Source organism: Scylla paramamosain, chromosome 6 (genome assembly GCF_035594125.1).
Source record: "Scylla paramamosain isolate STU-SP2022 chromosome 6, ASM3559412v1, whole genome shotgun sequence".
NCBI classification, from domain to species: domain Eukaryota; kingdom Metazoa; phylum Arthropoda; class Malacostraca; order Decapoda; family Portunidae; genus Scylla; species Scylla paramamosain.
Genome location: NC_087156.1, coordinates 25,116,100 through 25,141,996, shown reverse-complemented (window position 1 = coordinate 25,141,996; position 25,897 = coordinate 25,116,100). Strand labels below are relative to the sequence as shown.

At 39.4% G+C, this 25,897-nt stretch overlaps 2 protein-coding genes across 7 annotated transcripts in view; both read right to left on the bottom strand.

The window, feature by feature from the left end:
• The window catches only part of LOC135101480 (uncharacterized), a 41,749-nt gene extending 39,418 nt beyond the window's left edge, over positions 1-2,331 (bottom strand). Inside the window, exons 1-2 of one of the 6 annotated variants that reach the window (XM_064005495.1) lie at positions 2,058-2,330; positions 720-1,296 (exon numbers count right to left, since the gene is read on the bottom strand). The gene's annotated coding sequence lies outside the window, so the exon portion shown is untranslated. Of the gene's footprint in view, positions 1-719; positions 1,997-2,057 lie in introns of those variants that run through there. The other 5 variants (XM_064005497.1, XM_064005499.1, XM_064005496.1 and 2 more) reach the window with 5 other exon arrangements.
• A 1,413-nt stretch (positions 2,332-3,744) lies between these two features.
• On the bottom strand, positions 3,745-15,333 carry LOC135101472 (Golgi pH regulator-like). The gene is made up of 12 exons (XM_064005472.1): positions 14,898-15,333; positions 14,647-14,747; positions 11,365-11,528; positions 10,994-11,100; positions 10,651-10,775; positions 10,147-10,365; positions 9,720-9,836; positions 8,315-8,458; positions 5,697-5,882; positions 5,302-5,367; positions 5,046-5,120; positions 3,745-4,422 (listed from the first exon to the last, which is right to left on the bottom strand). The coding sequence occupies exons 2-12, from the start codon at positions 14,686-14,688 to the stop codon at positions 4,270-4,272; spliced, it is 1,398 nt and encodes a 465-aa protein (XP_063861542.1). The 5' UTR covers positions 14,689-14,747; positions 14,898-15,333; the 3' UTR covers positions 3,745-4,269.
• Positions 15,334-25,897: the final 10,564 nt, after the last annotated feature.

Genomic DNA, 25,897 nt, shown 5'->3' with positions numbered 1-25,897 from the left:
AGAGAGAGAGAGAGAGAGAGGAGAGAGAGAGAGGAGAGAGAGAGAGAGAGAGAGAGAGAGAGAGAGAGAGAGAGAGAGAGAGAAACTTGGTATCTCAATTTTGCTAAATATGGAATACAAGTAAAAGTACCCCCCGCATAATCAAACTACGTCGGATAAACTACTGATTCTTGTCTGAATGTTGCAATTGTGCTGGTTAAACAGAACAACACTACCTGCAGGCACAAAATCATATGAAATCATATTGGCACTGAAAAGTGCCCTAAAAACATAGAAAACTAAACAACCTTGAAATGGACACCGTTAATGTTGCATGTTGCTTCCATCCACCTCCAACTTTTCTCCTCATTGTTTGCTGAAAGTTACCTACTTCTCATATCAACCGTAAAATAACATTTGTCTATTATCTTTGTTTTTTTTTTTTTTCTGTGTCAACTTGAACAAACCCAATAACATTTTCACTGTGTAAACTAGTTAAGATAACCAACAACCTTCAAAAAAGTAACACGTAATATATCCAATAAAAATACAAACAATAGTTCATTAAAAAAAATAAAATAAAAAAGATAAATAAAAATAAATAAATAAATATTGGAACGGATACAATCTACGGGTGGGTTTATGCACACAGGCACTCACTTCTACAGCTTTGCACAGTATGCAAAGGAAGTAACAAACAGCAACTAAACACATCAGGCAGGAGTTGAACCTTGACTTACCGTGGCGTGCGTGACGTTTGCTGGACTATATGTCTCAGCCCCAAGCAAAGTGCGTGAACCAGTAGCTATCACGCCTCTCTTCTTCTACTACAGCAGAAGAGGCTGAGGCGAGATGTGATGATAATAATCCTTCCGTCATTCACCACAGATATTTCCATATGACACGTGGTATGAACGATTCAACATAGTATTCCACAGGCAAATGCCACATGTCCAAATTTTCAACACTAGACACCAATACAACGAAGTTACCACCACTTGTTAAAAATCACGAAACTTGCTTTCCTTGCAGAAGATGGCATTTGGCTGCGTGAGGAAGTGAATGCAGGACGATCAGTCTGGTGGCAGTGAAGGGAGAGTGGCCTGAGTAGTGAAGGGGTTGGAGGAGGCTGTGGTCTGGCTGGTTGGCTGGGTGACTGGTCTAGTGGAGTGGTGGTGGTGGTGATGGGTAGGCTGGGTGGCGGTTATGAGGGTACTGGGGCTGGGTGGGTTGGTGACGGGGTGGTTGGGAGGCTCGTGGTAAGGGAGGAGGGTTATCTGAGAGGACTCATGGAATACTCATTAGTTAAGTGGCCAGCTAAACATGAGAAAGGCAAACTGGTATGAGTAAAGTCTTGAACGAATTATTGGTTAAGAATTGACATGGCCGCAAAAAGCAAAGAATAAGCAATGGCACGAATAATAAACAACCACCTTGCTTTTCTCTAACGTTATATCAATGAATGAATGGATTGAGGGTCGCAGTGATCCATAGAATATATAATTTTGCTATATTGTATGTACTCATCACTACCTAACCAATTAAGAAAATGTGCATATCAAATAAATCAATGAAGGTTTGCAGTTTAAGAAAGGCATGAACCGTTCAGAGCCGTGGCGGGCACTCAAGCTGCTGCTGAACAACACACACACTCATTCCTATGACTCCCAATATCCGGCGAAAGAGGAAGTGTGTGTGTGTGTGTGTGTGTGTGTGTCCAGTGGTCATTCTCCTAACCTCCCAGCAGGCTCCTCAAGTCAAGCTGGTAGTACTCATACAGGCCCTACGCTCAGGCAGCCCCTAGAGTAGACAGATGGCCTGGACACATCTCTCATCCAACGATTCCTTATACGTTTTGACACACTTCAGGCTCCTTTGAGACTGCTGCACGGTACATTCTCAGGATCCAATGTTACTCTTACATCAGGAGTCTCGTCCTCAGTATTTTGCTTTTATTTTACCTTTTCATGTAAAGGTGCCTGATTAATTTTTCTTATTCCAAAGGAATGCTTCAAATCGGAAGGTTATCAGTGCACAGAAAAAAATTGTGATTTATAAAGGAAGATTTTTTCGCTTACCGAATACACAGATAGTCTTGAAACTTTCCAGTATAACAAAAGCTCACAGTAACGCTTCCACCTCCACTACTGACAGAGTAACACTGACTTTGTTGTCCCCGCGGCTTGCTGCTGCTGCCCCTCGCGCTTTGTCTGCAGCTGCCTTACATCGCCAGAAAACTAAATTAATATACGTATTTTTTCCACATAAACAAAAAGAAATCCTGTTGTATGAAAACCAATGTGTGATTCTGATTAAAAGCAAATTCAATTTCACCGAACTACAAGGAATAGAGTAATATATTGTCCGATGTGTGTGTGTGTGTGTGTGTGTGTGTGTGTGTGTGTGTGTGAGAGAGAGAGAGAGAGAGAGAGAGAGAGAGAGAGAGAGAGAGAGAGAGAGAGAGAGAGAGAGAATTTCACAAAAAAATACACATAATTCATCTAGTCCGATTAAAGAGAGAGAGAGAGAGAGAGAGAGAGAGAGAGAGAGAGAGAGAGAGAGAGAGAGAGAGAGAGAGAGAGAGAGAGAGAGAGAATTTCACAAAAAAAAATACACTACATAATTCATCTAGTCCGATTAAGAGAGAGAGAGAGAGAGAGAGAGAGAGAGAGAGAGAGAGAGAGAGAGAGAGAGAGAGAGAGAGAGAGAGAGAGAGAGAGAGAGAGTTACTAATATTCTTAAATCCATATGAAGCAGTACAAGAAATTGATAATTTCCTCAAAATGTCCTCTACAATACCCTTGCCAGTAGCCTCTAACAAACAGCACTCTTGTAGAAATTAAATACCCTTGGGAATAAATGATGCCTTGTCCTCTTGAATGGGCAGTGCCTGCATGTAAAAGCTGAGCCTCCATGGTTTACATAAATTGAAAATTACTTTCTATTTAGTAGCATTCTGATGATAGCAGTTTCAAATGCAGTTGTTAAAAAAAAAAAAAAAAAGGCAAATGATCATGCTTAGATCATAATGCAGCACCTTATCAAATAAAGGGCACTCTTAGACATGAAAAGCCCTCCATGAAAGCAATCACCCTAGGAAATAAGTAATGTTTCATGAAATAACATTGAATTGCCATCTTGAAAACAACATGCATGATTCAGATATGAAATCCATGGATGATCTTCTTCCTAGATGAAATGTGTACCCTCAGGATAATGCAGCACTATTCTTTTCAAGAGTCCCATGACTCCATGAAGAGCTTGCATGATTCAAATATGAAATCCATTTATACTCTGCATCTTGAACAAAATGTGTGTCCTCAGGATCATGCAGCATTATTCTTTTCAAGAATCCTATGGCTCCATGAAGTTTTTTATTGGTGTTCCCTCAGGAATAAGCAATGTCAATGAAATCAGACAAGTCCTTAAGAGACAAAAAACAGATGGCATCTAGCCAAGCAGTGTACTCTTTCAAAACACAAAAATGAAAGGTACTAAGGAATATGAACAGGAGAGGTTGTGTCATTATGGGTTTGAATTTACAATTACCATTACAGATGTCCTAATAATTGTCATTTTCCCTATTCCCAGTCTTCACTTACGTAGCAAATTTCTGGCCATAATAATAAACAAATTTTAAGTGTTATGACATCAAAAAATTCTCACACTATATAGCAGAAACAAAATATTTTAACTTCTTTTACATTGGCCACACAAGATTTAACTATATCTTCTGGAATTATATTCTTAATAAAACACTGCATATTATGCACTTTACCCATTTTATAAATAAATATATGTTTATAAAAATTATAAATCAGTGGACTTATACACTGTGGGTAAAAGGGTGTTAACATGCAGTTGCAGGCAAAATAATTAAACAGCAGATATGTACATCAGAAAAGTCTACTTGTTATAAAGCTGTCCCCTCACCTCAGCATAGGAATGAGTGGCTGCTCAGACTCAGCAAAACAATCTACCATACTCTACATAATCACTTTACTTGGCACCTTCTTAAGGATTCAACTACACTACTCACTCAACTCCTTATCAAGGCACAGGCATCACTCAAGCAAACTTTGCCATACATAACAACCATTTTTATGTCACCACATTCTTGTCAAGTTTATATTAACCCATTTCTTCAATTCTTGTCTCTTATGCAAAGCTAAATCTTATGTTGGGAAAGTAATGATGATGACAGATGAAAAAAATGATGATAAAAGTTACATGGAAGTGTTGGTCTTGTTCCCAGCAGCCAGTCTGCCTCTGTCTACACTGAACTCTGTGTCACCACTTGGGTTCATAAAGATTCTCAGCTTTGTCAGAGGTGTTGACCTGCTTGTGTGCCAAGTAGAGGATGCCCATGGTGGTGAGAGCAGACACCAGGAAGATGACATCAAACCATCGGTGGTAGAAGTGGAACTGCAGGTCTCCTAACACCTACAAGGGAAAATACAAGATCAGTATCTGAGAGTTCAACAGATAAGGCTGCTCCAAATGAATGGCAGATTTTGACATGCAGAGTCACTCAATGAGAATATGAAAAAAAGAGAAAGGATACTATGGATATGGTCTGACAGAAAGCACCAATTCTCACTTCTGGAACAGACTGATCACTATGTTCTTCCAATAATGATGATTATATAGGGGAATAGTGCATTTTTGGAGATACAGTATCTATCTTGTTGTATAAAGGAGTTATTTATACTCCACCCTCCTATGAGCTTTCTTACATGTATCTGTATTTTTTTTTTTTTTTTCACTCTCTCTCCTTTGTTTAACTCTATTTTCTCAATGGCCAAACACATCAACAATAAAAAATCATTCCTATGGTAGTTACTTTGCTTACAATGCTTCTTCACTAAATTAACATTTTACTTTCCACAAGTTAGAATAATTAAAGGACACTTAGTATCTCTCTACAGTTCATGATATTATAATAATTGTGAATAAGAAATATATTTCATCAGACAATATTTGTTCTCCATGCATCAACAAAAGCTTTCACTATATACTATTAATTTAATCTTATGACCATGAATATTTTACTGAGCCACACTCACTTGTGTGATGATTGTCCGGTACTCCAGCGGCATGTTCATCCTCATCAGCATTACCATGGATACAAAGTACATCCCCTGCACATGCATGCACAAGTAGAAATTAGACAACATGCAGCCAAACAGGAAAATCGGAAAATCTACACACACACACACAAAAGATTAAAAAGACATAAACCTTAAAAATTAAACATACTATATCAGATATATATTTTTGAGGAATTCACAAGAACAGAATTAAAAAGGCATTATAACAGACCATGAGATGTGCCAACACCAAGACAATGACATTGGAAGATTTGCTGCTGGACACTGCATAGAAGAACTGTATCAAGAAAGATTTGTTCTAGTTATCATGTACATCAATAGTAAGTAAATACATACATCCTACACTATTATAAATTATTATTATACTATTATACTATTACACTATTATACATTATTATAAAGTTAAATAATTTCATGTGAGACTTAAGAAATGTAAAGTGGCCAATATTTGTATCAAACCAGAATTAAGCTGCTGAACTCTTCTGCTTCATGTTACTCCATATAAATGCTAAATATTTCCCTCCTTATATGAACACCTCAACAGGTATGATATTAATTGTTCAATATCATTTCATAATATAATTTCATGTACTAAGCAAAACTTACCCTGGTGAGTGTGAGGATGAAACCTCGGATAGAGGTGAAGATAATGCAACCCACTAAGAAGAAGGAAATGTGCTGTGACCAAAACTGGACATCAATATCAAAGCCTAGCCAGTGGACTGCTATCTCCATACCCTTGGTTACTGGGTCTTTTCTACCAACTCTGTCAAAAACAATGTTCACCAAACTCTGCAACAAAGAAAAGTTGTGATGTTTCCTCTATAGATCATTAACAAATTATGACAACCTCTGTTCTGCCTACCAAATATATAGTTATGAATAAATTATTACAATCTCAGCCAAAGTAAACTAATTTCAATAACTACATATCATAATAATTGTCATTATCAGATTCATCTACTAGTATACTGGGATATGAATGTGCAGATAGTATAATTTGCAATTATTTGACTTACAGTGTTCTAGAGACTACACTAATTATCCTAAAATAACTTATTTGGGCTGTGGAAGGACATTTGTTATCCAAACATTTCACCATTGTTTTTTTTTGCCATACATCATAAAATATCACTGCATCATGTCAACCAAAAATGTAACACTGACATTTTTTTGCTTTTTTCTCCATCCTGTCTTTTACTTCACATTTAAAAAAATTGAAATGGTCAAGGATTTCCCTTGTCATGAACAATATTTACAGCATTTTCTAAGGAAACCTGATCTACCATTGATATTTTGGAAATATTTAAAGGTAAAAAATCACGTTTTGAGTTATAACAATTTACAGATTGAAATTTATCTATATCCTTTATTTATTTAACAATTTGAATGTTATTTACGTATGTAACTCTTAAACACAAGTACATGAAGCACTGTAAGAATCATCACATTATTCCAATATTTACTACTACTCGTCCTGGGCCTTTTAACAGTTTCTCTAGGGCCGTGGAAAAAAGCAGTTACAGGCAACATGCCAAGCAGTCCATTCTCTCATGCCATTACTGGTATTTAGTAAGTACCTCACTGCTAGGGATCCTCAGTATGTCATTTTATACGGCAAGGGTATTTCTTTTTTTATCAGCTAAGGGTGCACAAATAGCACCATATAGTTCCTTTGCTTCTTCTCTTCCTCTCCTATTCTTGCAATGTTCATATTTTCTTTGTTAGTGGATGGGGCAGCCAGTGAGGGAGGAAGAGAGTTGGAAGGTGGAAGCAGAAATTTGTCCTTCCTCAAGTGAAAGCAAACACTAGGCTACATCCTTCTTTTATTCTTAATTTTCATGCTTCTTATATATTTTAACTACTGCTTAGCATTAATTTTCTTCCTCCCATTCATTATTGAGTGGGTAGAAAGCAATAAAAGAGAGAAGGAAGGGAGTAAGGAGCTACAAAACCACTCCCATCGAGGGCATAGAAGCCACTGACAGACAGTCACCTAGCAGCCTAGTTGGACAAGCTACTTCTTACCAGATATTACCACACAAGGCCAATATCATCATACTTCAAAGAGTAATAAGATCGTAACTCTTGCTACCATATTCAGGCAAAAACAAGCCATATAAGATGACTTTACTTTATAGGATCTTTCCTGATGCCACACCCACTTTTGCCTTATGCAGCGGGACATTTAAATGGACTTCAAATCCATCAACACTGCTTTTCATGGGAAACAGATACCTTGGCAGTGATTCTAGAAGGATAACAAATACATTACTGCACATTTTGAAACATGGCATTTTTTTTACTAAAATGAAGTGAGCATCTCCTTAAGGTGCTGTGTCGACCAGCATCTTGTAAAATAGCCATACAGCCTTGGATATCTACATCATCATCATCACTTCTTTTAACATCATTATCTTTCCTTATGGTGTCTGACAGCTTAGGCCTTTTTCAGACTGGGCCCTTTAGCAGTGATGTTCTGTAGCTCAAGAGTAGCACTTCATCAGCATTACTTATGCATGTCAGTGGTCATACTAGAGCATATTTGAAGCTCTGCTTAAAGAAATGTCAAATTGAATCATGTGTTAGTAGTACTAAAGTCCCTGTGTAAAACTTACCTATTTCCACCCATCATCCTCATCCATAAATTCACCTAATCTTTAAGGGCTCCTTAATGGCCCAGCACTAACAATCTGATTACCAAGTCTTTTCCATTTATTTACCACTCTATTTGATGAGCAATTCTATAATACCTCTTTTTTAAATTAACTTTATCATGCTTGAATCCATTATTTCTTGTCTTTTCCTGATTATGACATTAATAATTTTGCTTATGACCAGTAATTATGATAAGGCAAGAAATAATAGGTTCAAGTTTGATGAAGCTAGATTTAAAAAAAGAGATAAGAAGGAACTAGTTCTTAAATAGAGTGGTGGATGAATGAAATATATTCAGTGATAAATTGTTAGTGCTACATCATTACAAAGTTTTAAGAGAAGATTAAGAGTATTTATGAATGAGGATGATATGTGGAAATAGGTAGTTAAGTTTCATACAGGGATTGCCATATGTAGGCCTAATAGCTTCTTATATTCTTATGTTCACTGCTAAATGGCTCTATGTGAAAGGTGTCTTAGGATCCTCATAAGCATAGCTGTTTATATATCTACTTATTTTATAATATACAATGAAAATTCTTTCAGTCATTGAGATGATCACTTACAATAAAAATCTTCCATGAGCAGTACAATGAGAAAAAGTAGCCCATGAAATTGAAGAAGCGACCCTGAAAGGTGCTTGCCCACTCCAGCCTCTCACGTTGGTTTTGCAGCTCCACTGTCTCCAAGAACAGCTGCCTTGAGAGTTCCTGGTAGGAAAGACAGCCACTTTAATCACACACAGCTACAGATCACTGGATTTAATATGAACACTGGCTTACTACAAGGAGTCCTCAGTTTATGACAGTCTTGACTTACATCATTTCACAGTTACAAAACATTCCCCTTTGCCGATTTTTTCATTTAAAGAAAAAAAAAGTTCAGTGCTAAACTTACACTGGGGGTCCCAGCATGCTTTCTAATACACTTATCTCTTACTTTTACACTGCAACACACACATACTACACCAAACACAGTTTTTTTTCTAAATTCAATGAAGAAAGCACACAAAAAATATATATTATGTATTGCATTTTATTTTATTTATTTGGTTTTTGGATATCTTCCACTTTTGCTTTCTTATGTTGGATCAATTTGCACTCTTTAATTCCTTCCATGTTGCATAAGAAAATAAATAAAAATAATACAAGGAAATAAGTGGTGAGCACTGCAGAGTAATACAATGTTAAGTGATGATTGATCAAGGAAGGAAGCGTTGATCAGTCTCTGTTGTGTGCCATTTTGGATTAGCATTTATTCACTCTTCTGTGTTGATTTTTTTGCCTTCCATTATGGCTCCCATGCACAAGACAGACTCTTCTAATGACAGTGAATAGAAGAAAAGGGAAGCAATCACTATGGAAATTAGATTAAACATAGTAAAACAGGCACAGAAGGAAGAAAGGCTGAGAAACATTGGACGGATAGTTGGCCTGAGCCAGTCAACAGTAACTACAATTATTGAGGATAAAGATTAAGCATTGTGAAGCATGTGAAGAGCAGTGTAGTGATCTGATTACTGAGAGAGAGCAGTTAGGAGTATCTCCACCAGTATCTCTGCAGGTTCTGCCTCTCCAGTATCCTCTTCCCAATATCAAGCTTATTCCTCCCTCCCTTGCAACACCCCTTTCCGATGAGCAGGCCAACCACAGAAGTAAAGGTAAGGAATTGCTCCCCCCCCTGCTCTCTCTCTCTCTCTCTCTCTCTCTCTCTCTCTCTTTACATACTGTTGGTGCTTACTTTTGATGAAAATTGGTTAACGATGTAGTGTAGGAACAGAACTCCAACATACTTTATGAACTACTGCAGTACAAAATGCAACTTGCATCACAGATGATAAGATGAGATATGTTTCTAAATATCTGACACTGAAGATAATGTGCAAATATACAAGTATCTGATTAGCCTATCTTGTGTAGATCAACTGGTCTTTTACACTGTATTCATTTTCTTATGTTGTTATGGTATTACCTCCAAGGCTGCCACCTCCTGCTTGAGGGCTGACATACTCTCCCCTTGAGGGCTGCTGGATGTAACACTGCGCAGCAAGCCCCAGATTCTGGATCGGGAACTGCTATCATCACTTACCTGCCATAATACAGTGCAACATTAGTGTACGGTGAATGCGAAGAAAATGTGTACTGTATAACAAATCTGGTGAATCATGTAAAAATGACCAAATGAAATGTGAAATGCCAAACAGGATCAAATGAAGTATCATAAACTGGTTTGGTCTTGAAGAGATAATTGCAAAAAGATAAACGTACAAAAGGGCACTAGGTTATGATTACTATCCATCTAATTACAAATACTATAGACTACAAACTTAATTAAGTCTTGTTTCAGGTATTACTTTTCCAGGGATTTTGGCTTTATGTAAAGATGAATATGTACTTACTTTGGATGTGATCCTCTCTCTCTCTGCCAGGGCAATTCTCTTCTTCTTGCTTACAATAACATCAATGGTCTGCAGCAGTCGTCGTTCCTGAGCCTGGATGTCATATTTGGTGACAGGCCGCATGAAGATGTTCATGGATGTGTATGGATAATTAACAGCACCAAAGCCTGACAGTGCAGCCATTACTGTCACTCCAATGACTCCAATGCGGCTGATACTCTGAGACAGGTATACAGATGAACTCAGAAAGAATGTTCCTACTTTATGTCATATCACACACACACACACACACACACACACAGAGAAATGGGACAAGATTGCTTGTCTTTCAATCCTACACTGCCAAGCTTATTTGTCCCTATATCACCAGACACCATCAGGAATGTATTACATATACATATAGTAAAAAAATATTAAGAGTAGATGTGAAAAAATGTGAATACATAATAGAAAAGGAACAATAAGTTATATGAATTATTAACAATACAGATTACCAAAACTTGCCTGCTCTATGGAGAGAATGCCATGCTGAGGACTGAGGATAGGAAAGGGCTCTCCTATCTTCCAAAAGCACACCATGAATACTCCCCAAGTGAGCACGGACAGCACATTCACCCACTCTCCTCGCACTGTAAGGTTGGGTATTCAGTGATGGCAGTGCTCTCAAAGAGATCACTTTGGTCTAAACTAAAGGAAACTTGTAAATCATATTAATTCTTTTTATATAACAATGAATTAATGTTTGACTATTTGCAAAATACATAACTCTACAAATAACCTATACATGAACATTATACGAAGATATGCAATAAAAAATTAGCATATAGACAACAGCAGACTGACTTACCTATTCTTATGTTAGAAACAACAAAATGACATAAATAGAAGGGTATGACCAGAATGAGCATGATGAGCATGGAGTACAGCACCACCTGCCAGTACAAGTAACGAGACCTGCAATAGCCAGTACACATCATAACTAATACCTTGCAAGGGTGAGTGGAGCAAATTTACAAACGATGTGATAAGTGCACACATATCAGATACATATCAATATAACAAGATATGATTAATATTTTGGATAAGTACTGTGATTAAAATTAGAAGAGCTCTTTAATATTTTGGATAACTACAACAGTTTTTACTTAATACATACAATTCATGAGGGATTGCAACAAAGATAAAGGCAACACTTTCAACAAACACTGGTAACAATACCCTGATTCCAGCACAGCAGCAATTTCGAAGATGATGAGTTCAAACATGGTGCATGACAGCATGAAGATCATAGGAAAAAACAACTGCACCAGTGTGTTATGTACCTCATAGTCTCGGAATATTTTCTTCACAAACCACACCCACCCACCGATGAAGAACACCAGCTGAGGGGAGGATGCAGGTGAGCTGTACACATAAATAATATGGATCAAAGGCATTTCTAAACTACTGGTAAATCTAACTTCACTAACACATATTCTCTTTCCCTTTCTCTGCCAAGACAGTCTCCTAACTGTGATGCAAAGATTAAACTAGACAAGTGTAATGCCTCCCTTTGGAGTATCATGAAAACACTAGGAAAAGTCATTGCCAAGATTGAAGCCTGGCAAGAAACTAAAGGAAATGCAGATCCAACATATTACAAATTTGACCATAACTTATCATCAAGACCCAAGTTAAGTTTTCTTGCATTTGGCTATCTGTCACTATGCAAGTAATGACATATATGATTTCTTCTTAACTACAGTTCCTATAAAGTATAAATCTTAAAAATGGTACAACTTTGGTAAACCAAATCCTCCACATACTCATTTCTTTCCGTTTCATCACTTAGGTCTCAACATTCCAAATATTTTGGTGGCTCAACTAGGTCTGCAAATTTTAAATGAAATTAAGTATCCCAGTGTCAGTTACAAGGTATAGGTGGATCAGCTGTATATATATATATATATATATATATATATATATATATATATATATATATATATATATATATATATATATATATATATATATATATATATATATATATATATATATATATATATATATATATATATATATATATATATATATATATATATATATATATATATATATATATATATATATATATATATATATATATATATATATATATATATATATATATATATATATTTTTTTTTTTTTTTTTTTTTTTTTTTTTTTGAGGGAATGGGGGTGGGGGAGGGGGAATATTCTTAAAGGTATTTTGCCATGAGGAAATAGAAAGAGTTAGGAGATTGTACATAGCAGTTTAGAAGCAGTTGCATGATATGGAGACCTAGCCAGGAGGCAGAAAATGGAAGGTCAATGACCATACATCAATGGGTCAGCTGCCACAGGCTGACAGGTTTTCTCATTTCCCAGGTTTGAGACAATATTTTGAAGCTAAAACTACATTTTCCTAATAGGTCTTGAAATGTATTAAACTAGACTGATATTCTTTTAATGGAAGATCACTTGTTGCAGAGAAATCTTCCTCTTAAATAAAAAGTGCAATATTTTACCAATAAAAATTATTGGATTCATTTAAAAATACAGAAAAATCCATCAGAAATAAGTAGCTTTGCTTATAAGTTAAAAGATAATATTTAACAAAAGTTTGGGACTCACAATGGGTTATGAAATGTGTGTAGGAGTAAATTAAAACATCAAAATTTATCACAAAATGCCAAATTAAAAAATAAATAAAAACTATAAGTCAGACAAACACATATTTACTGTAAAATTCACAATTCAATGAATATTTTCTAGAACGGGTAAAATTTTACTCTTTCACTAGTCTCTCTATTTTGGACTAAAATATTTTTCTGGTAGTTTTCGGCCTGTTTTGAATCAATCTCCTTGTTGTTTTCCCTGCAAATCACTAGTTTTCATTTTTACTGTCCTGATTCCTCACCCCCTCAGAAACTAATGATCTACAATAAAAACAAAAAGCAGATTAATAGAAAACAGATCAAAATCTATCAGAAAAACTAGTTTCATCCTCACAGATAAGAAATACAGCATTCACACTCACTTGCAATGCTCCTCCCACAGGAGGACTGGCCACTGCTCATTCATGGCTGCCAGCTGGCTGTCACACACCACCACCATACCTAACTTAACTTAAGCTAACCTAACTAAAATAACTTAACATAACGAAACTAACCAAACCTTACCAAATTAACTTAACCTAACTAAACTTAACCTAACCTACCCTAACCTAACTGGCAAGGCTAAGAAATCCATTACACGCATTGGCATGTCACATTTGAGCATTGTTACAAGAGCAAGCAAGCTTGCTTTCTCAAAAAAAAAAAAATAAATAAATAAATAAATAAATAAATAAATAAATAAAATAAATAAATAAATAAATAAAATATAAAAAAATATAAAAAATCTTAAATTGGTCAGCATTATAAACAATTTTCAGTGGATGGTTAATCTGGATATCAGGTCCGTATTATGTACAAGCATGAAACTCACATGTCATGTAGAAGGTTCAGTGACCTTGCCGTAAACATAAAAAAATTGGGGAGCATGTGTCTAGTATGGTTGTAAAAGCACTTCTTTTGTTTATGACTGGGATTTGTGGGTAATGGCATATTAGAATTTCATGGTATCTATATAGCTGATCCCTCCAATCACACGCTGCCACTTGTGAAGCCACTTGTGAGGCCACCAATCATGACTTTCCACAGTAGGTTCAGTTACACTCTATTTGTTTTAGAGACATGTCAGACGTTTTGACACATCTGACTATTATTTGTTAATATGGCTAGCCAGTGGAGGGAGGTGAAACGAAGTGCCAATATTCGGCAGGAAAAAAATCCCTATGTGGGATATTTAGCAACAGCAATGTTTAAGATGAGATATACAGGCATAAAGTGGAGGCTCCATGTGTTTATTAAGGAAGCTGCCAAACTCTACCCATCTCTGTTGCCTTGAGAATCTCTACACCACACCAGTATGGTATAATTTTTGAGGTTCATTGTTAGGTTAGATTTGGTTATGCAAGGTTATGTTAACGTCCTAGGGGGATGGAGGTGAGTTCCAGGGGGAACACCCCCATGGCTAGGTTAGGTAAATTTGAAATATTAAGGTAAATTTCCTTAGATTTTTGAACACCCATATTTCACTTATTTTCTCCCCCCCCAAAAAAAAAAAAAAAGATTCCCCACAGGCTCCCAAGCTTGTTTGAGCAGTTATGGAGGGTTAGGAGGGATGGGGAACGGACTTCTTATCAAGAAGTACCGCATTGGATATATATGAGGTTCTAATAACTCAGAATGAGAAGCTCTTTCTGATGGGAAGGGTAAGAAAAGCCATGCCGCGACTGGTGAAGGACTGAAATAATAACCTGGAATGGAACTTCCCATTATGTTCTCATGTAAACACCTGACAAGGTGTTCCATATTGTTACTATACCTGTGCGGTTACTGTCACACTACCTTACACTCACTAACCTGGACTAAACACACGAACATTGCTACTCACCATTGACCCCACCATTATGGCGGTGTCAATTAAAAGGCCCATTTTCCGCGACTATTTATCCATGTATGTACAAGTGTCAGTGGAGTGACTTGTGGGATCAGCTATAAAGAAAGACACTTATTAATTATTTACACATCGAAAGGAAATCATGTACACTAAATATTCTCCACATAAGGAATTCAACATACCTACTGTAATAAAACATGTTATTCAAATAGTGTAAGTTATTAAAATGTGACTGGAATACCTACCGGCGGTGACACTTGGCATTTGTTGTGTTTACATGCTGCTGCCTTACTCAGTGTGTTGTGGTCAACGTGGTACAAATACGATAATAAACCACACTGTACGATATGCATTATTTTTGCCATAGTAATGAAGTCGCTGTTCCTCGATGAATTTCTCTTACTCTCTCTCTCCCCCTCTCTGGCATTGTGGGATCATGTTCTCAAATGTTGCTAAGATAATCTTGACCATCGCAGTTTATGTCCATGTGACTTGTTGGGGGTTTGCAGGCATGTCTTCAAGATTCTAGCGATAGCTTAACAGGAACTGTTGTAGGAACTGTGGCATTTTGGGATCATGTTCTCAAATGTTGCCAAGATAATCTTGACCATCGCAGTTCATGTCCATGTGACTTGTTGGGGGTTTTCAGGCATGTCTTCAAGATTCTAGCGATAGCTTAACAGGAATTGTTGTATTATTTATAGAAAAAAAAAAAGATCTATGTAACCCCGATTAATTATTTTCATGGTTTTTGAAAACTCAACAAAGTTGAGAATCGTACACGAATTTACGACAATTGAATGGCAAATAAAATTTCAATATTTGAAACTAGGAACTGGTTTATTTTGTAAAAAAAAAAAAAAAAAAAAAAAAAAAAATGGAAAAAAAGGTCGATGTCAACAATCGTCGAGAGAGAGAGAGAGAGAGAGAGAGAGAGAGAGAGAGAGAGAGATGGTGTCACTGCTCTTTCACTCTTGACTCTTTAGTGCGGGGAAGCAGAAAGGCGAGTTTTCTTTCCGTTATATTTCATATGTTCTCATTGACGTTAAACGGTATAAGGGAATAGGGAAAAATAATCTATATTATGGTAACAGCAGACATGGGAACAATAATTAAATTAAATAATAACGATTTTAGATTTCTAGTGTGACGGTTACACCTGCGAGCGAGGTAACATGCGAGGTGAATGAAGAAGTTTCGAAAATGAACAGGGTATAAGTCCATGGACCGCGACACCGGGAATAACATTATAAATTACTTATTAGAAAACAAAAGATCTATGAATGAAATATTCAACTAAATAAAGAATAATAGTCCATTATTTAAATAATATTAACGTTTCCATATCAGGGCTAAGTTACGGTATATTTAGGTTAATTCGTCAATAACACTACTGATTCCTTTATTGCGTTGGTCACGATTGTTAAAAGACATGTATTGTACCCAGAAACAAAGTCTCCCGAAATAAGTAGGTCAAAGTTATTTCCATAGTTCCCAGTAACCCCGTCATTTTTACTGAAAACCTCGCCGATAATTCCAGATAAAAGGATTGCATTCCCCTCAAATCAAGGATACTGTGCGCCACGTGACGAAGAGGCCACTGATGTGGGGAAGTTTCATTTATTGCGCAGTAAAGAAATACACGCTACTGAATCCTATAAGCCCAAACGGAAGAGGTCATAACTTAAAGCATATGAATCCAGGCACTGCACCCACAAGGTCTATGCTTTTTCTCTTCAAGAATAATAAACAAGTGGAACCACTTGCCGAAAAATGTAGTAAAAAGTGACAACGTAAACACATTTGTAAACAGGCATGACCGGCTCCTTGTTCAGCAACAACTGAGAAGAGGCACCCCGTTATGAACACTTGCTCCCTTGCTTCTTAACTCATCACTAGGTAAGCAAAAGCCACGGTGCGGATAGTAGTGTCTGCTGTATCAATGCACGGTGTGGGGAGGTAGGTTATCCTAGTATTTTCCGGTTGCCAGGTATTAATTTACTGTCATTACCATAACTATTGCTTCTATTCCATGCAACAACATTCACTGTTTATATAATTAATCCTGTCGCTATTTGTTATGTATACAAATGAGCGTGAAAACATAGTTGCGAAGTCGAACAAGGCGCTAAAAAGTTAGTCTTCAAAAAGCGAAAAAAAAAAAAGTAACATCCCAAAATCGCTAATTGGTAATAAGAGAAGGCCGCTATAACCAGAAACTAAAGTCTGCCGGCCCGCCGGACAAGGTAATAATGGATTGTGACTCAGTGAGTGTGAGACACGTATCAAAGGGTTTTCAAACATGTATTATAATGACGTAAGAGTACGGGACCATAAAGTTAACAGACAGTTAGAGAAATAGTGAAGTTAAACATGATATCAGTTTTCCGTATCAAAATCCATATATATATATATATATATATACGAGTATATATATATATAGAGAGAGAGAGAGAGAGAGAGAGAGAGAGAGAGAGAGAGAGAGAGAGAGAGCCATGTGACGTCATGCTGCGCACTGGAGGGAAAATTGTCTGAACTTTAGAATATTATGTAAATCTTGTTCAACTTGAAGTGGGACGGTCATGAGAAAGCGAAAAAAAAAAAAGATATTTTGCTTTATATAAGCAGGAGATGCGTTAAAAAGCGCGACTATCCCTCCTAAAAACGGTACTCTGGTCACTACATATGGCACTAAATTTGGCGCCAAATATCACGAAAAGGCACTAAAAAGCGCTAAAGCGCTAAATATAAAATTTCGCCGCTAGATCACATAAAGAAACCGCTACATCTAGCATTAAGTTGATGTAGGAGTTTGTATCTACCCAAGCGCGGTACGATATGTTCGTGTATATATATACAGGCGCCATGGGAACCAGGACATCGCACACGACACTCCACTGAACCACCGATGCAGACACAGACAAAACCTCCTACATAAAAATAGCAATGTGGTCTGCCCACAGTCTTTTCTCTCTACAGTCTTTCCATTTCTAACTATACACCTTCCTCTGTCCAAACTCTTCTTCATTCACCTTCTTCCTCTAATTAAAGAAAAAAGAAAAGAAAGAACCAGGACATGTTAAGGCTATACTGCACGACTCGCGACAAACAGAAGCTAGGACGCACTGGGGGAGGAAGTTGGCAAGCTTAGCTGCCAACCACCGTGATCCCAGGAAGTTTTGGAGAGAAATCAAGTGTCTCTCAGGTAGAACGACAGGACCAGACGCGTACCTAATAGACATTACAGGTGACAAGAAGTTCACGAACGAGGAAAAAGAACACCTTTTCACGTCCATTTGGGACCGTGTGTACAGAGAGGACTACGACGACGACTTTGACGACAATGACCATGTGCTGGATTACATGGCACATGCCGTGTACAGAACCTACCCGTTCGACTCCGCTGATCCTGCCCGTCTCACAGGTACCTCCCCACTAGACTGTTTTATTTCCGCTCAGGAGCTGGCTGCCGCGATCAAACGTGGCAAGCCGACTAGCCCTGGCGGCAGCAAGATAAGCAGGACTATACTCTCTTATCTTCCAGCTTCGGCGCTAGCCAGATTAAGGGCAATCTTCAATGCGGCGCTCTCAGCAGGCTATTTCCCGGACGGATTCAAGCAGGCGGAGATGAGGATGATTCCTAAGGCCGGCAAGACTCTGACTCGTCCGGAGAACTACCGCCCCATCTCCCTGCTGGAGGTACCGGGGAAGCTGCTGGAGAGGGTTGTCTCCGCTCGGCTGCGCACCTATCTGGAGACGGGAAACCATCTACACCCAGCGCAGTATGGTTTCCGGAGCGGCAGGGGCACTGTCCATGCCATCGCTCTGGCAACCGAGACCATCGCCATACACCAGGCCAATAGGTACCGCTGTAACTTGGTGCTGCGGGACGTGAGTAAGGCGTTTGACCGTGTCTGGCACCTTGGGCTGAAGTACAAGCTTCTTCACCTGGGGCTGCCTGCACCGGTTGAGCGCCTTCTCTGTGACTTCCTGGATGACAGGACGGCGAAGGTGAGGGTAGGGGGCCACCTCGGTCCAGCTTTTCCCCTCGCCACAGGAGTTCCGCAGGGCAGTGTGCTGTCGCCCACCCTGTACAGTATTTATACCAGCGATTGTCCAGCCTCAGAGGCTGGTATCAATTTACTGTATGCTGATGATGTCTCCCAGATTATTTTCCACCCAGGTCGCTCCAGCTTGATGACGAACGCCCGCACTGCCAGAGAGATCGCCCGCATCAATGCCTTCGAGAGGGAGTGGAGGATCAGGACAAACCTGGCCAAGTTTAAGGTCGTCCCCCTCGCCACCAAGACCCCCGCCCCACTGCTAGTGGATGGGGATGATGTTGAGTTTAGCCCCAGGGGCACCCTCCTGGGGCTCTCCATATCCACAACTGGGTACACTTCACACGTGTCCCAGCGAGTGGCAAAAGCGAAGTCGGCCCTCACCAGGCTGTACCGCTTCAGGGATCTGACCACTGGTCTCAAGCTCCACCTAATAAAGGCTTTGATTTTGCCCATTTTAACTTATCCACCTATTCCCTTGCATGCTCTCTCTAAAACAGCCATCAGCAAGCTTCAGCGGGTCCAGAACAACGCCCTGAGGTTCGCCTTCGGCACCAGATGGGACGACTTTGTCACCTCGGCTGCTCTTCACGAAGCCGCATCCCTCCCAGCCCTGAAAGTCCGCCTTCACGATATGGCCGCCAGGGTTTGGGAACAGATGGATGCCGAGGGATGGGATCAGTTCCAGGCGCTCAGGACACAGCACGACGAGGCTCTACCCCGGGAACACGCCGGGTTCCCCAGGAGTCTTCGCCGAGTGCAAGACCCGCCTCCCGAACCCCGATACAGGTGAATGTTATATTTCCGTAACTCATTCCCCTATTAAATTCACAATCTACCTGTATCACTGCTAGAAATTAGTCACTCTCCCCCCCAGCACTCTTTTACTGCTAGATAATTTGTCCGCAGATCACGCCATTATCATCACCGACTGCTGGCTGAGAGAGAGCGAGCATCTGTCCTTCTCCTTCCGAGAGTAGAGGTACCGAGACGACAGTGGTGGACTGCAGCTAGCCACTAGGAGATCTGCCAGGCCTGATGACGCCCCCGGCGACACCGACGGCATACCCAGTGGTGGTTCCAGCATCGCGAACTTCCCCTCGCCCCCCCGCGCCCCGAGTCGCCGAGGGACCGGCCGACGTCCTGGCGAGGGGTAATCGTCCTCCGGGGTAGCCTGCTCAGCCCCCGGCAGCGGGACCGAGTTCGGGAAACGCACAGCTGAGGGGTTGGCTGGGGCTGACGGCGCCGCAGGCGTCGCCGAGGCCTCCCCTTTGAACTCCCCCCCCGCACCACCGACAGCGACTACTAGAACCTCCGACATCGACCCGCGCCCGAGACACCTGCCCACCACCCTCTCCCCCGTCACAGGACTTCCGAAATAATCGAGTGATATCGTTACAGTGCACAGTGAACATCCACGCGTGTTCTGTGACTCTCATGTTTATTTTGTACGTGCTATTGTGACAATTTTTGCTCCCTCGTGTCTTATTTCTTCTTAAGCATTATGTATTCCTTAACGTTTCTCCTGTCCCTCTGCATTCTTTTTTCTTCCTCTCGATGTTTCCTCCCTTCTACCTTCGTCCCCCTAACTTCACCTCTCTTAAGCTAGTGTATCTCTCTTACCATCCTCTTCTTGCACCGCCTTCTCCACACAATCTACTTTATGTGTGTCTTCTAATTGCCCTTTACGACTCACCTGCTAACTCAGGTTTCCACCCAGAACTCATGTCTGTAAATATTTTATGTCATTGCAACGTACTTGTAAATGTTATGTAAATATTATATGTAACCCTCCCCCACTCTATTCTATCTCACAGCAGTGCGGGTGGTTTTCCTCCGGGGACTCCGGTTTCCACCCGACAAATCGCTCTTGTACTGCCCTGTGACACTCATTACTTTACAGTAGCAAGCCGGACGCCCGGCAACTTTTTTTCTCCCACTGTACTTCTATTTCTCCTCACTTTTTCTTCCCTGTGTACCAGTCTTGGTACACACACTGCCCCTTCTTGTAACACCCCTTTTTCTAAATAAAAACTTGAAACTTGAAACTTGAACCAGGACTAGACACGACACACAGACACCAGGACAACCAGCCCGCCCACCGGTCTCTAGAGGGCAGCATGGAGACACCCAGACTGCGTAGGCACCAGCTCGCCGATTCGCTCGCCGCTGAGCTGCTCTGCCTCGCCGCAACAAGTCTCTCCAAGCAGACCCCAAGCTTTCTCTTCGTCTTGGCACCTTAGTGGCCAAGGCGTCGTGACTGTTTTGGTGGCTTAGAGACACCTGAAGCACCAACCAGCCCCGGAACACCGGCACTTTCGCGGCTATGTTCTCGGGACTGGCCAGCTTGCACTGAGACTCCTACAAGCACCTTTGTGAGGCTGACGATCGTGCCAGTTAGCACTTCAGGGAGACTCCCACCTTGGGAATCTCCCAAGTCCTGTGTACCGGGAACTCCCCTGTTGAGTTCCGCCCAGGCACCTTCTTCTACCATATTTTTCTCTTTTCGCCCATAGAGTCCCCTGGTGTGTGAAGGTGAACCCCGAGGCTTGCACGAGGGGGGCCCTTAGAAGGGCTGCCTTAAGCACATTAGTAGGGTAGGGCAAAACTTGGACAGGGTAGGATCGAGGCAGGGTGTCTACGACGGCTACTAGTAGCTGGGACACTAAACTGCCTCGCTTAGGCAGGCTCCTTCCTTATTCTATCACAGCTGTGTCGTGTGTCGGGCCGTGACCCGCTGTAGGTTCTCTTCTCTCTCTTTCCTTTTCTACCTTTTTTCTTGCTTCAACCACGATATGCCAAGATGCCACGAGTGAAGATCAAGCATCCTAAACCTGATGCCGGAAACAAGCTGAAACTATTGAAGATCCTCTCTGAAGAACTGATATACGCCACTAAGATCGTCATAACGCCAGATGGTTTCGTAGTCATAACAAAAGACGACGAAGAAATAGACAACATATTCGCAAAGAAGATCATCGAAAAATTAGCTGCTGAGGATTACACACCTATAATCCCACCTGAGCTAAGAGCAAAAAGGGCGGTTTTGCTTTACAATGTTGATGAAGTAATACACAACCATCAAGAAAATGAGATCATAGGAGAAATCACGGCAAACAACCTATGGATCCCAACTATCGACAGCATCTTCAATATCCCGAGAACAAGGATAATGAAAATAACCTTCTCAGAAACAGCCATTGCCAAAAAAAAAAACTACAGAGAAAGGAATCCTGGCCTTCCATCTCAGAATTCCAGCTTATAATATAAAGCAAGACGAATTCATCCCTATTATGACTTGCATGCGGTGTTATAATATCGAGGATCACCCAACCAGTCAATGCCCAAAAGCAAAAGAATATAAAATATGCTCCGAATGTGCAGATGAAGGACACACATGGAGAGACTGCAAAAGCACAAACAAAAAATGCATCAACTGTTATGACAAACATCGAACACTAGCAGATAAATGACCTAAAAGGAAAAAAGCTGTAGATGCAAAAAGAAATAAACAAAAAACTACTAACAATGCAACATATGCACAATCAGTCACCAACACAAACCCCTCACCCATCAGTAGCATAATCAATCCGGAAACAGCAACAAAAATAATGTCATGCATGCTTCATGCACATCTGATCAATACAGCTAACCCAGGCTCTTATAATGATGAGTTCAACAGAGCCCTAGAACTCAACAAACTCCCAAAAATCGACCTCCCGAATAATCCACCTTCCAGCTTTATCCTCAATTTTCAAAACCAACAGCAACAGCAGCAGCAGCAACAGCAACAACAGCAGCAACAGCAACAGCAACAACAACAGCAACAGCAACAAGAACAACAACACCTACAATATCAACAAGACACACAACACACAGTCATGGCGAACACACAACAAACACCACACTCACTTAACTCCTGCAAAACAGACATACACGAAACAATGCATACACAACAAGAAAACAACACTTCACATAACCCAAGCATGCCCCCACTGGAAAAAATCTCTGGTCAAGCCATAGGACTTCAGATCATCACCAAGAAAAGCAAAGGCTGGCCCAAAGAAAAAAAAACTTTAATCTAGTTGACTTAAAACGGGGAATTGATTCTGGATTATATAAATACAGGTACACGAACCCGACATATACTGACCAAGAAATACTACTGTATATGATAAATAACGATATGGAGCTAACAAACTGCTGGTGTACTACTGACGACTCGCAGTTCGGTAAAATCCGTAACGGCTTACACCAAGAACTCACCCCGCCACTCACCAAAGCCCCCAAACACAAACACAGCAGACACAGACACTCCATTAATTAAAGCAAGTACCCAGAATCAAACATCGTTACACACAAATCACTGGAACAAACACAAACTTCTCACATACAGACACATACACAAACATGGACACGATCACCATAATACAACATAACGTACATACATGGAAAACAAACAAATTCTTGTTAACTAACATATTTACAGAACAATCCTGACAATACTTCTGAATAGCACCGGGGTCAAGGACACAGAAACCATAAAAATATACGGATATAACACTTACAAAATCAAGTGACAACACCCTTCATGATGGATCTGCAATACTAGTTAAAAACAGTATTGAATATAAAATCACAGATGACTTTGACACAGATATTTTACAAGTTACCATATCCACTACCACTGGACCAATAAATATTGCAACAACTTACTTACCACCACGAAGACCTTATCTCCCTATCACAGACTTTCACAGATTAATAACACAAAACACACCAACTTACATCATCGGAGATCTAAACGCCAGACATACGATTCTAAACAACAATGACAGCAACAATGTTGGGAAAGCAATAAAAAAACTTATTGACAAAGGGAATCTCTGTTACAAAGGCCCTAACTTCCATACATTTTTCGGCAGCAATCATACATCTACACCCGACATCATACTTACAAATCATAAAACGTACCATAACATGGATATAAAACCCGGTCCCACCACATCTGACCACATTCCAGTAATAATCAAAATAACTACAAAAGCAATAACAACATCCATTGACCCAATACCAAACTACAACCTAGCAAACTGGGAAACATTCACCCAAGACATTAAAGAAACACATAAAAACATAAACACAAACGCTTATATGAGCACACAACAGCTAAATATATCTTTACAACAATGGACAAGTGCTGTAACAAACTCAATGAAAAACAACATCCCCTTAAAAAGAACAAGAATACAACAAAAGCCACTAACAAATAACACCATAAATAAAAAGAACAAGAATACAACAAAAGCCACTAACAAATAACACCATAAAATATCTTAAAATCTACGCAAAAAACATCACAGACAAAAGCAATTATACAGGTTGGACTCCTTTAAAATACGCAACCTTAAAAAGAATAAGACATGCAATAATAAAAGAGTGCAATAACATACAAAATAAACAGTGGTGAAGTAAAATAACTAAGCTTATTAATGCACATAAAGACTCTAAGAAATTCTGGTCACAAATAAAAAGATTACAAGGCAACAGTAAGACCTCGGAAAATTACATAATACACAACAACGAAAAAATCCATGACGTAAGAAAACAAGAAGAAATTTTTAGAGAGATATGGAGCAATAACTTTCAAATATCACAACAGGAAAACGCAGAATTCGATCAACACACAGACAACATGGTCACCCAATACATGATTAATAATGAAGATAAATTTACGCCATACCCAAATGGAGACCCAAACAGACTTGATGACAACCACCCACTGTTACATAAAATAACCCCAGACACAATACAACGTATAATTAAAAGCCTTAAGAATAACACCCCAGGGGTGTCGAAGATCAATAAAATAATTCTACAACACCTATCACCAGACTCGATATTAATTCTTACAAAACTACTCAACATAACAATTTCCATGGGCTACTTCCCAGACGAAAACAAACATGCTAAACTCAAACTAATCCCAAAGGCCAACAAACAGACAACAAACCCACATAACCACAGACCTATCTCTCTACTTGAAGTGCCAGGAAAAATGTTCGAAAAAATAATCAACCACAGACTAAGAAATTACCTAGAAACGAACAGCCTCTTTCCAACATCTCAACACGGATTTAGACAACACCGATCAACACATACTGCCATAGCAATCCTCACAGAAAAACTAAGTCATACACTAACAACAAACAAAATAGCCACAATTGTCACCCGGGATATATCAAAAGCATTTGATAAGGTCTGGCACCAAGGCTTAAAATATAAACTATCCTTATTAAATTTACCAGACACTTATGTAAAGCTACTGAGTAGCTTTTTGAATAACAGAACAGCAAGTATAGCAATAAAAACACACACGGGTCCACCCATACCACTGCTAAGCGGAGTACCTCAAGGCAGCAATATTTCACCAACCTTATTCACTATATACACCTCAGATATTCCACCACCAAGCCCACATTGCACATACGTAACTTACGCTGATGACATCACCCAAATAATAACACAACAAGATAATAGTAGAAATTTCTTAGCACGAAAAGTGGAGAGAGAAATCACAAAAATAAACCAATACGAACATCAGTGGAAAATAAAAACAAATATGAATAAATTCGCAATACTTCCAGTCTCAATAACGAAAACGAAACCAATAACTATCAACCATCAAAGAATACCATACACAAGAAAGGCAAACATTCTTGGACTGTCAATCAACAGCAAAGGGTACAACAACCAAATCACAAATAACGTAGTAATAGCAAAGCACGCTCTATATACTATAAAAAGATGCAGCCAACTCACCACGAACATCAAGTTACACCTCATAAAATCTTGCGTAATTCCACTACTTCTCTACCCAGAATATCCACTAACAACATTATCTAAACATGCTATAAGAAAACTTCAAAGAGTACAGAACCATGCCTTAAAGGTTTGTTTACAATGAACAGTATCCATACACAAAAACCACATCAGAGTTACACCAACTAAGCAACACGAAACCAATAAACATTCTATTACACGAAAGAGCTCAAAAAACAAAATTCACACTACAAAACATTTTACACGACACTGAATACATACACACAATAACAGAAAACCAAAACAACATTTTGGAGCACACATGGTTCAGGAAAACAGCAAAAACATTAGAGCAAGATGTA

What these genes read in the sequence shown, in the direction of transcription:
- LOC135101472 (XM_064005472.1), bottom strand. Translation starts at nt 14,688, where the DNA reads ATGGGCCTTTTAATTGACACCGCCATAATGGTGGGGTCAATG. An exon ending in GCTCATGGAAGATTTTTATT is followed by an intron (nt 5,883 to 8,314) that starts GTAAGTGATCAT and finishes TCTTTGTTGCAG; the next exon opens with AGTTTGGTGAACATTGTTTT. An exon ending in ACCGGACAATCATCACACAA is followed by an intron (nt 4,423 to 5,045) that starts GTGAGTGTGGCT and finishes TTTCCCTTGTAG; the next exon opens with GTGTTAGGAGACCTGCAGTT.